The sequence below is a fragment of the Diuraphis noxia genome, unplaced genomic scaffold (assembly GCF_037042655.1).
Source record: "Diuraphis noxia isolate RWA-SAM2 unplaced genomic scaffold, SU_Dnox_SAM2 contig0003, whole genome shotgun sequence".
Lineage (NCBI taxonomy): Eukaryota > Metazoa > Arthropoda > Insecta > Hemiptera > Aphididae > Diuraphis > Diuraphis noxia.
The window spans coordinates 17,880,678-17,893,402 of record NW_028301713.1 but is presented as its reverse complement, the minus strand read 5'-3'; the positions used below and the strand labels follow the sequence as shown (position 1 = coordinate 17,893,402).

Here is a 12,725-nt window from a genome sequence, read left to right as displayed (position 1 = left end):
TAACCAAAAGCAACTATTGATTTTCATTTTTCATCTTAAATCTCAAAATATTATTTCTTAAACGTTCAATAAATATATTGAAGGTCACCTATCGAGGTTAAGATTGTTATGACTTATTATTATCAGTGTATTTGTAATTGTATGGTCCCTTATGTCAAAAATTATTTTTTTTTTTATTACCTTAAAATATATAAGTTATTACAAATTAAAATTATACACACACACACACATATATATATATATATATATATATATATATATATATATGTTACCGTCATTGTCGGTAATTCCGGCCATAACGGTAATGCCAAGGCAATGTCAGTAATGCCGGTGCATACCAGTCACTTATTAGCTGTTGTCACCGATGTTCAAGATGGCTTGTACAAATTATGTAAGTGGTTAAATTTAAAAATGAGAAAATTATAAGAAAAAATTAATTTTTTATTTATACAATATTAGGTACAGAAAATGGTTTCTTAAAGCACAGATACACGAGAACAGAAATCGTACCATGTGACGAAAACTTTCTCGATTTGAAGGAGACTACAAATTCAGCAAAAGAAAAGGAAATTACTCTCCGAGAGGCTGCCGGGCATAACAGTATTGCTGGGACTCAGGGATATGAAAGGTGTCATTGTAAAACAAAATGCCAAAATAATCGATGTGCTTGTCGAGCAGCTAAAAAATTATGTAATTCAAAATGCCATAGTAGTTTATCTTGTGAAAATAAATAAAATATATTTAGATGATAATAATAATAATGGTTATGTTGATTTAAATTATATAAATAAATAAATAATATATTACACAAATTAACTATCGATTGTAGGCATTTTATATATTGCCTAGCCATTGTCAGTATTGCCTTAACTAATTAGCCATTGCTAATATTGACTAGTCATTACTGATAATGGCTTATTTCCGACATTGACGGTAACATATATATATATATGTATATATATATAGTATACAATAATATGTTATCCGCTTAAACTACATGATAGCACTTTTCTTATAGAAGTTAAAGTCAGAATTATTTTGATAATTAATATTTACTTTAAAAGTAAAGCCTGTTTATAAATAAAAATTAAAAAAAGCGGGTAAGTGGATGTCGCTCTGCTGTACATTAGGTGGTGTGGTGGATGTTTGACGGTGGAGACTCGTTTGCGCACATTTTAATATATTTTTTAAATTTACGACAACTCGTTTGCACACAAAATAGTAAACAATGAAAACCAGCTTTTAGGTACAGTTTTGGGTGTACAGGATGTCTTAAGCTGCCCAACACGTTCAATATTATTGATATCAATGATCACCCGTTAAAAATATTGAAGTACCTTCAATACAGCCAATACACGGTCAATATTGATCGTGTATGTGACGCTTTATCAGACAGGAGTAGTACCGTATATTCTTAAAGCATAATGTGATTTCACATCAGTTTTTATGTATCAAAAATTGCATTAATGCTCGCCAAGTACACGAGTCGTGTAGGACAAGCTATAATCTTTATTATTGATATTATTGCTATATTTCCACAATACAATTTCTAATCTTACACAATTTTTGTTAAACGTCTCCGGTGATAACTGATAAACCTTATAAACAAATCTCTTCTATACATTTTAGTTTAGTCTCCGATTGCGATTTGCGGTGTAATAACAATGGACGTTATAGATGATACTGAAAGTCCTAAGCCTTTTAAAGGGTGAAGGAAAATGTTGTTTGACTATAATAATTATTGTCCACTATCAGTGTTGACTAAATTGAAAATATGGAGGTACGCTCAAATTATGTACACCCTATTCGTGGATCCATTTCTTGGAAAAAAGGTTTCTATTGTTTGTAAATTGTGCTCAAATGAGTTATGTTTTTGTGCGCAAATGAGTTGTAAAAAAGGTAAATGTGCGCAAATGAGTTGTAGCCACGTTTGACTAGGGTAGGTTAGATTTGAATGCAATGATAGGTATCATTGTATAAGAAAAACGATTCTGAACGGAGACGGTTTATCTGTCTAGGATATATTATAATAGATTATTCAAAATTTTCAAATCTTAGATTTAAAAAGAAATTTTTTTTTTGTATTTCTAGCTTAAAATAATTTGCGAATTTTCGTGATTTTTACGTATGTTGTCGAAATTATAATTTAAATGCTTGTAAAAACAAAATGTGACTATACATTTCTTTTATTTTGCAACTGCTATTGTAAAAATATTTTAGGAGCCTTGTATTAAATTTTCAAATCTTAGGTACAAAAAGGAAATTTTTTATGAATTTCTAGGATAAAATAATTTACGAATTTCCGTGATTTTTACGTATGTTGTCAAAATTAAAATTTGAATGCATGTAAAAAAAAAATTGTGGCTATACATTTCTGTTATTTTTCAACTGCTATCGTAAAAATATATTATGAGCCTTGTATTAAATTCTCAAATGTTAGAATTAAAATAACTCAATTTTGAATACTTCTGAACTATGTATCAACATTCAACACCTCCTCCTATTTGGGTCTAGACTTTTTAATCACTAAAATAAAATATAAAATAAATATAATCTATTTCTTTTTATGGCAATGGTTAATTTTGCCAATAAGAGGAAAGAATAAGGTTTGGGAATAGACGGCCAGTTTATCAGCGTATAAGACAAGTACAGCGGCGCTTACTATAATCAATAAATCTTTAAGGATACATCAAAGGTGTAAAAATTTAAATTTCCTTTATGATTAAAAAAATAATCATAGAGTTAAGAAACCATATTCAAGTAAAAAATTATAATTGACGAACAACTTTGAACAAGGACTTAACCACAAGGCAAAAAAACAATTATATAGTACGCAATGGGAGCAACCAACGAGAGTTACATGTGCTTAAAATTGATAAGCACTTAGAATACATCATAATATGAATAGAGTATAGTAACATAATTTATTAAAATAATCTAAAAATATAGTACAAAATAAGTGATAATTTATTAAAAGAGATAAGTATGTCATACATCATCAAATAGCTTAAATATAAATTTTAGGTATACAATTTCATAAAACATAGAAGACAAATATTACAAATGTTAGCAATATTAACTATTCCTTTTCCCTTTAAATGTTAATAAAAGCAAAACGTTTTTTCACGAACTCATTAATTTAGCTAATCCTAGTCAATATAATTAATTAACATGATATTTACAATACATTTGTCTTACTAGATTTTACTATCAAATAAATAGATTTAAGAATTTTAAAACAGGTTTATGATAAAAAAATAATAATATAGTATAAAAGTAAATGTTTATAACCAAACTATTAAATTCTTCAATGGCATCAGTGTTCTGAAAAAAAGAAAAATATGAATTTTAATTCGATATTTCCATTAGAATGGATAATTAATAATCACAAAGTAAAATTGTATAGAGTAAATATAAAGTAACTCAATACACCAATATTACATAAATATATTTTATTTATTTTCACAAGATAAACTACTATGGCATTTTGAATTACATAATTTTTTAGCTGCTCGACAAGCACATCGATTATTTTGGCATTTTGTTTTACAATGACACCTTTCATATCCCTGAGTCCCAGCAATACTGTTATGCCCGGCAGCCTCTCGGAGAGTAATTTCCTTTTCTTTTGCTGAATTTGTAGTCTCCTTCAAATCGAGAAAGTTTTCGTCACATGGTACGATTTCTGTTCTCGTGTATCTGTGCTTTAAGAAACCATTTTCTGTACCTAATATTGTATAAATAAAAAATTAATTTTTTCTTATAATTTTCTCATTTTTAAATTTAACCACTTACATAATTTGTACAAGCCATCTTGAACATCGGTGACAACAGCTAATAAGTGACTGGTATGCACCGGCATTACTGACATTGCCTTGGCATTACCGTTATGGCCGGAATTACCGACAATGACGGTAACATATATATATATATATATATATATATATATATATATATATATGTGTGTGTGTGTGTATAATTTTAATTTGTAATAACTTATATATTTTAAGGTAATAAAAAAAAAAATAATTTTTGACATAAGGGACCATACAATTACAAATACACTGATAATAATAAGTCATAACAATCTTAACCTCGATAGGTGACCTTCAATATATTTATTGAACGTTTAAGAAATAATATTTTGAGATTTAAGATGAAAAATGAAAATCAATAGTTGCTTTTGGTTACGGCATACAGATTATGGAATATAATTGTCATAGGTAGGAGGAAGATAAATTATTGTATTTTAATCCCTAATTGCAGAAAGTGATCCACTTTTCATATTAGTCCCTACAACCTAAATAATTGTTATAGTTTTCGAACTAAGAATCAATAAAAAAAAAAATAACAATATTATTGTACATTATTTATAATCAATACTCATGCATTTAAACAAAAACAAATTTTTGTCCGGGCAACGCTGATTGGAGACAAATATTATTATAATAAATACATAACTACGAATGAGCTATTATTTCATTCAATTGAAACCTTAATATTGTTCATTTCAATACATCCGTTGACTGTGAATAAAACGTTAAAAAAATGTCAAAAAGGATTATCTTTGCAGGTCTTACATTTGGCACTATAAGTGCTGTAGGATTATTGTATCATTACTTAACCAAGCGAAAGCATTGTCAAAAGATAGTGATCTACCAAACTCGCGTATTCAAATCGATCAACCGACCAAACCAACCAACACGAAAATAGTAATGCCATCAGAATCGTCCATAGTGAAAGGAAATACAAGACCAGAGTCTCCATCTCCAACATTCGTGGTAACAATTGATTTTAGATTATAATAGAATGTTTATACTCTATAGTGCTTTTTGAATAGTATCTAAAAATTTAAATTCTTAATAACTATCTTAAGAGCCGGACATTACACGAATTAATGTTGGTAGTTGTATTATTCTTATTTTCAAATAATTAATTTAATGTAGATACGGTAATTTCTAAATGGCTGTTATGGCAGAGAAACAATGATTTATAATAATATAATAATATTATATTATTTTTATAAAAATGTTAGCTTATTTCTGTGTATAACATCTTAGAAGAATTAATATATAATCATAATAATTTTGAATATGTAATAAATAAGTTTGGTACGTATAATGTTTTGTTGCTCCTGTGAAATTACTCATGCAAACATACAGGACTGTTTCGTTCACTTTACAGCTCACCACCCGTGGACGATGACATCTAAAGCAATTTTTATAAATCTATATATATATAAATGGATTTTTGTCTGCTTGTCCTATTTGCATTTCTAAATGGCTGAAATTATTGCTATGAAAAAAATTTGGTACAGAGATATATTAGATTTATGGTCAGAATATAGATTAAATTAAATATCGATAGACCTAAATAACTTTCAATCGAATATTTGAATTGTCCATACTTTTCTCGATAAAACGAATTAAATTACTTTTACAATTATCAAATGATAATTACGTTCAAATTGTACAGGTAATAAAAATATTTATTTATTTGTGCCATATTTATTTTGATTTGTACAGTCTTGTATAAATGGACATTTAGAGGGTTTGGTTGGCTAGATTATAGGTAAAAACTATGTGTAAAGCAGTTGATATATGAGATTACTTATTTTGTAGAACTAAATATTGACAGTATCATTTCTATTAATAGGACGATGGTGTAACCAACAATAATGTGGAATCTATAAAAAGTAATACTGAATATATATTATATCGACCAACCTACAATAGTAATTAACAATATTTTTAGCGTATCGTTCGTTTAGGAAGTGAATCAGAAAATAAACTTGAAATTCCCTTCTACGAGAATTTACCAAACTCGCGCATTCAAATCGATCAACAGTCAAAACCAACCAACATGGAAATAGTTATGCCATCAAAATCATCCATAGTGAAAGAGATTACAAGACCAGTGTCTCCATCTCATGTGTGTGTAATTTTAATTTGTAATAACTTATATGTTTTAAGGTAATCAAAAAAATAAATAATTTTTGACATAATAGGGACCATACAATTACAAATACACTGATAATAATAAGTCATAACAATCTTAACCTTGATAGGCGACCTTCAATATATTCATTGAACGTTTAAGAAATAATATTTTGAGATTTAAGATGAAAATCAATAGTTGCTTTTGGTTACGGCATACAGATTATGGAATATAATTGCCATAGGAGGAAGATAAATTATTATATTTTAATCCCTAATTGCAGAAAGTGATCCACTTTGGATAGGTCTACTTTTCATATTAGTCCCTACAACCTGAATAATTGTTATAGTTTTCGAACTTAGAATCAATAAAAAAAAAATAACAATGTTATTGTACATTATTTATAATCAATGCTCATGCATTTAAACAAAAACAAATTTTTGTCCGGGCAACGCTGATTGGAGACAAATATTATTATAATAAATACATAACTACGAATGAGCTATTATTTCAATTCAATTGAAACCTTAATATTGTTCAATTCAATACATCCGTTGACTGTGAATAAAACGTTAAAAAAATCTCAAAAAGGATTTTCTTTGCAGGTCTTACATTTGGCACTATAAGTGCTGTAGGATTATTGTATCATTACCTAACCAAGCGAAAGCAATTGTCAAAAGAAAGTGGATCTACCAAACTCGCGTATTCAAATCGATCAACCGACCAAACCAACCAAAATGGAAATAGTTATGCCATCAAAATCATCCATAGTGAAAGAGATTACAAGACCAGTGTCTCCACATCATGTGTGTGTAATTTTAATTTGTAATAACTTATATGTTTTAAAGTAATAAAAAAAATAAATAATTTTTGACATAATAGGGATCATACAATTACAAATACACTGATAATAATAAGTCATAACAATCTTAACCTGATAGGCTACCTTCAATATATTCATTGAACGTTTAAGAAATAATATTTTGAGATTTAAGATGAAAATCAATAGTTGCTTTTGGTTACGGCATACAGATTATGGAATATAATTGCCATAGGAGGAAGATAAATTATTATATTTTAATCCCTAATTGCAGAAAGTGATCCACTTTGGATAGGTCCACTTTTCATATTAGTCCCTACAACCTGAATAATTGTTATAGTTTTCGAACTAAGAATCAATCGGTCCCATCTAGTCCGGATTAGCGGGACTCTACTGTATAATAAATACATAACTACGAATGAGCTAATATTTCATTCAATTGAAACCTTAATATTGTTCATTTCAATACATCCGTTGACTGTGAATAAAACGTTAAAAAAATGTCAAAAAGGATTTTCTTTGCAGGTCTTACATTTGGCACTATAAGTGCTGTAGGATTATTGTATCATTACTTAACCAAGCGAAAGCAATTGTCAAAAGATAGTGATCTACCAAACTCGCGTGTTCAAATCGATCAACCGACCAAACCAACCAACACGAAAATAGTAATGCCATCAAAATCATCCATAGTGAAAGAGATTACAAGACCAGTGTCTCCATCTCCAACATTCGTGGTAACAATTGATTTTAGATTATAATAGAAAGTTTATACTTTATAGGTAGTACTTTTTGAATAGTATATTACATGATTTAATGTTTGTAGTTGTATTATTCTTATTTTCAAATAATGAATTTAATGTAGATACGGTAATTTATAAATGGCCGTTATGGCAGAGAAACAATGATTTATAATAATATAATAAAAGTATACTATTTTTATAAAAATTTTACCTAGCTTATTACTGTGTGTAACATTTTATACGAATTAATATATAAACATAATAATTTTGAATATGCAATAAATACGATAGGTACGTATAATGTTTTGTTTATCCCGTGAAATTACTCATGCAAACATACAGGACTGTTTCGTTCACTGTCCGGCTCCCCATCCTTGGACGATGACTTCTAAAGCTATATTTATAAACCTATCTTTATAAAAATGGAATTCTGTCTGCTTGTTCTATATGCATTTCTAAATGGCTGAAAGTATTGCTATGAAAAAAATTTGGTACAGAAATATATTAGATTTATGGTCAGAATATAGATTAAATTAAATATCGATAGACCTAAATATCTTTCAATCAAATATTTGAATTGTCCATACTGTTCTCGATAAAACTAATTCAATTACATTAAATTTAACTAAATTGAATATCATTGAATGTGTGATTATAACTTAGTATATTTTAACCGTTATCTAACTATATATAAAATAGGAGTTGGGATTTAAAAAAAAAAACTACTTGTGTAAATTATCAGATTTATTGCAAATATCATCATTATAAATGGTATTTTATATTTTTTAGGACATACAAGATGATACCGAATCAATTACGAGTATATCCAGCACGAGACCAAGAATGTCGAAGAATATACTTTATATAAGATTAAGAATATGAATGTTAATTAATGTTTGTTTTTACGAATATTATTTAATAGTAAATATTATAACTTGAGCTCTTTTATTTTAGAAGACGAAGAACTTTGATGATAAAAGAAAAAACCATCCAGTGCTTTTTTTAAATGAGTTATTCCCCTGTTTAAACATTATCACAACTCTAGCCAAAAATTCTCCACCACAGTTCAAGGTGGAATGTGTGATAGATGGATATTCTTTTTGTGCATACGGTAATATTTTTGTATTGTATTGGATGAATTTAAGTATTGATATCTAAAATTGTTCTATAATAATTAGTTAACATTACCTTTAATTTTTAATTTTGTAGAACCATAAAAAAAAAACAGCCAAAAAGAAGATTGCCGTTTTAATACTCAATTATTTTTTTGATGAAGAAGATGATTTTTAATGAAAATGTTATAGACTATTAAGCTGTATATTTATACATTTACAATTCAAATTTAATTAGGTAAAGTATCTACTCTGGTGTATGATATTTAATTCATGTACCTGCTTTTACTTTTTTGTTAATTACAATTAACAATAAAATAAAAGTAGTTTCATCAATTAATGTCATAAACCGCAGTATAATATCTTACCTAATTAAATTTAATTGTACATGTTATTTATACAGTTTAATAGTCTATAATTTCATTAAAAAAAATACCCGTTGGTATTCCAGTTTTTCTCTATATAAAAATCGAGGTTGTAATATTATTGAATAATAAATGTTTTGTATCAAGTCGTGGTGTTATTATTTTAAAACATTTAACTGAAAACTCATATAGATTATTAGTTACAATATATAAGTAAATATCTTAAATTTGTTCAAAAACATTAAAATAAATTAAAAACTGAAATAATTGTAGTTCTTATCCCTCTGAATCTTATTATAAAACCAGAATTTTAATATTTCCATTATTTCGTGAGATATCACATTGGGTAAATCCTCGCGGGACACCCTGTATGTATATATACATGATAAAAAAGGTATTATGAATTATGATAACTACATGCAATGTTTTTGGAGAAATTGATTATCCATACCTTAAGCAAAATGCGTCCTAATTGAAACATAAAATATTTGTTTCAAAATAAAATATATGACAATATTTAAATATAATATAAATCCTAGACTGACAAATCATCTCCGTTCAGAATCGTTTTTCGTATACAATGATACCTATCATTGCATTCAAATCTAACCTATCCAAGTCAGAGGTCCACCCCCACCCCCTAATGTACAGCAGAACAGTACCCACTTACCTGCTTTTTTTATTAATATATTAAGTATATTATTAATATTTTCCTCGTTAATTTTTAAGTATTTTCTTTCATTGTTATGTTTACAATATCGAATACCTTGATAGTTAGTAGGAAAAGATCAATGCAAAGCTCACGACCAGTGATGATAGTCATCTATCATCAACTGAGCTCAAGTTACCATTTGCTATACCTAACCTTACCTTGCTATAGATACCTAACCTAAACTAACCTTCTTATGACTTATTTAACCATCTGCACGTCCGCGGGGAAGGCAGTGCCGTAGCCAGGGTTAGGATTTGGAGAGGGAAATAGTGTATACAGTATTATACACTCCAATACCCTTACTAGATCTTAGTATCCAATACTAGATCTTTAGGAATTCGGTGCCACTTCCTCTTAGATAATACGTATATATTATGGATAGAGCCATGCCCAACATGTTTGTGTATATAATATTAAGCACATATTTATAAGACGAGTGTTTAGTCATGATGAGTGCATATATGCGTATACGTGAGGGGAACTGTCGTGAATATAGGCTCATCCATAGGTACATACTATCAAGTTCTAATCAAAAAATATGATCTAAACACGGAAGTATGTGATTGGATGTAAATTGTAGAAGTATAATAACTAATAAGTATTAAAAATTTATCTGTTTGTATTGTCTCCGACTTACAAAAGTCCTGTTGAAGAGAATTTACCTATTATTATTATTATTAAAAACCTCGATTATCCTATTGGTAATTGCTGAACATAATTTTTAATATATCTTGCACTTGTAAAAATAACTGAATACATTAAAGCAAAACAACTTTTGTAATTTAATTATTTAAATGGGGTATTATCTAAATTGTGGCCCCTTCCAACACATTAAAATTATAGTAATTATGCTTTTCTGGCCCCAAAAATGTCATGTGACATCATGATAATTTTTTTTTCATATGGTACCTAAAAAAACGACCCTCGAAACCAGAAGCTGAATTATTACAATTTTGAATATTTTTTAAGTGAAATGAACTATAAAAAAAATTTTACGCAATTTTTTCTACGATAAAATATTATTATTTTTTATTTTAACATAACATTTTGCTGTGTGATAGGTAATATTTACATCGCAGTCTCTGTATTTTTTTATGTGATAAAGATCAAGTGTCCAGAAGAAAGTTTAATCATTTAAAATATCTCAAATTACATACTTATTGTTAGTTATTATTAATGAAAAGTTATACTATAGACTATAATATCTTATATAGACTTAATCGATGTACAATTTGATCCGTATTATTTTTATTATTACATAATATACGTTTTTTTTAACAAATCCATCGGCAACTATGGCCATCATATTACATATTGTGTTTGTTTCTGAAACACGTGAGCATGTGGGGTAAGGATTCGTCACTAAGAACCCAGGTGGTCATCCCATCCAGGAGCTAGTGACGCCAGGCGATGTTTGACCACGGCAAACCACCGCGCCACACCAGGCCCCAAAATACATTTTAGTGTATTATAAATATAAATGTTATTTTTTGGTATTCTTACATTAGTATACGACTACTGTATACATATACCAGGCCAGAGGCAATTTTTTTCAAGGAATCAACTCCTTAGCCTGATTTTATTATTCGGTTTAAAACACATTTAAATAGAACGAAGATTCTTCACTAACAACCCAGGTGGTCACGCATCCAGGAGCTAGTGATGCCATGCGATGCGTTGACCTCATTACAAGTAAATGACTTCGGCCATCCACCGTACCACGCCTGCAGGTCCCAAATTAACTTTTTAATAATAATAACAACACGTATGTCACTTAAAATATTGAATATAGTTAATGTATGTATTTAAAATACGTGAAAAACTATAATTTTTTTAAAAATGTCTAAAATCTTAAATTTAAAAAGTCAATTAGACTAGTTAAAAAAGTAAACGATTAAAACTAGTATAGATTCTAGCACTTGACTAAAATAATACTTTAAAAATGATTGTATTTCTCAGAAAATTTACCTATCACCAGATCTTATTTCTTCCCAGTATTATAGATTTAGATTAATCTTAAAAAAACTATTTATAGAAGTTGCTTTTAATTTCGTAACGAAATTTTTATGATTTTTAATCACCTTCAAAAGTTGTTTTTCTTTTATCTGGATAAACTACTATTACGAATTTTTATTTTACATCATTTTATGTATGTATACTAGAGCAGGAACTTTTTATGAATTTTGTGTATTTTTTCTTTTTTGTAAGCTTTATTGTATGCTTATTTCTAAGTTAGTAGTAGTACACAACATATTTCAAAATGTATGTGATCAAATTATAAATGTTTTTAGTGCATATTTTGATAGTTTATCGAAAATCAAGGACTTGGTAAATATTTTTATGAATTAAGGTATAATTATATTAAATATATTAAATATGAATGAAAAATGAAATTTTTACTTGCTCTTTAATTTTGTTTTTAAATATATGTGTCCCAAAAAACAGGATACACTTAATCGCTGATTACCCTGTAAATATCTTTCAATTCTGTTTGCGGAACATTAAACATTGACTAATCAATCATAAATTTCTATATGACTTTAAATTCATTTAACTCGTGTATTTTGTACATGCACTACAAAACTTCATTTTTTTTTTTAAATGACAATCACTATTTTAAATATCATTTTTGAATTGATCGATTTTTTCAAAACATTTTGATGAATCAACTTGTGTTGTTAACTCAAAATTAGGTAAATTAGATCTATTGATATAATTTAAAAATCTTATATGAATGTTTTTTTTTTTTTTTAATTGTTCGTATTTTTTCCTTCTATATACTGTGATGTAATTAAAATTATTATAATATTATAAGTTTGTAATTTTGTTTCCTGAAAATATTTGTTTAAATTATGTTATTTCATAATGACGTGTATTAATAAAATGGAATAATAATTTATAAATAGTAAATAATTTATTACTTATTAATAATAATTTTGATTACATTACGGTGTTTAGAAGAAAATAATACTAAGAATTTTAAAAAAGAAAATTTGAAAACATTTAAATTTAACAAGATTTTTATATTATAACAATTTT

At 27.5% G+C, this 12,725-nt stretch overlaps 2 protein-coding genes across 2 annotated transcripts; one reads left to right on the top strand and one right to left on the bottom strand.

Annotated features, from left to right (window-relative positions):
• Positions 1 to 278: 278 nt before the first annotated feature.
• LOC149056901 (uncharacterized) lies at positions 279 to 734 on the top strand. The gene is made up of 2 exons (XM_089223226.1): positions 279 to 391; positions 460 to 734. Exons 1-2 carry the CDS (start codon positions 316 to 318, stop codon positions 732 to 734), a joined length of 351 nt encoding a protein of 116 aa, XP_089079352.1. The 5' UTR covers positions 279 to 315.
• A 2,718-nt stretch (positions 735 to 3,452) lies between these two features.
• On the bottom strand, positions 3,453 to 3,908 carry LOC149056900 (uncharacterized). Its single transcript, XM_089223225.1, has 2 exons — positions 3,796 to 3,908; positions 3,453 to 3,727 (listed from the first exon to the last, which is right to left on the bottom strand). The coding sequence occupies exons 1-2, from the start codon at positions 3,869 to 3,871 to the stop codon at positions 3,453 to 3,455; spliced, it is 351 nt and encodes a 116-aa protein (XP_089079351.1). The 5' UTR covers positions 3,872 to 3,908.
• Positions 3,909 to 12,725: the final 8,817 nt, after the last annotated feature.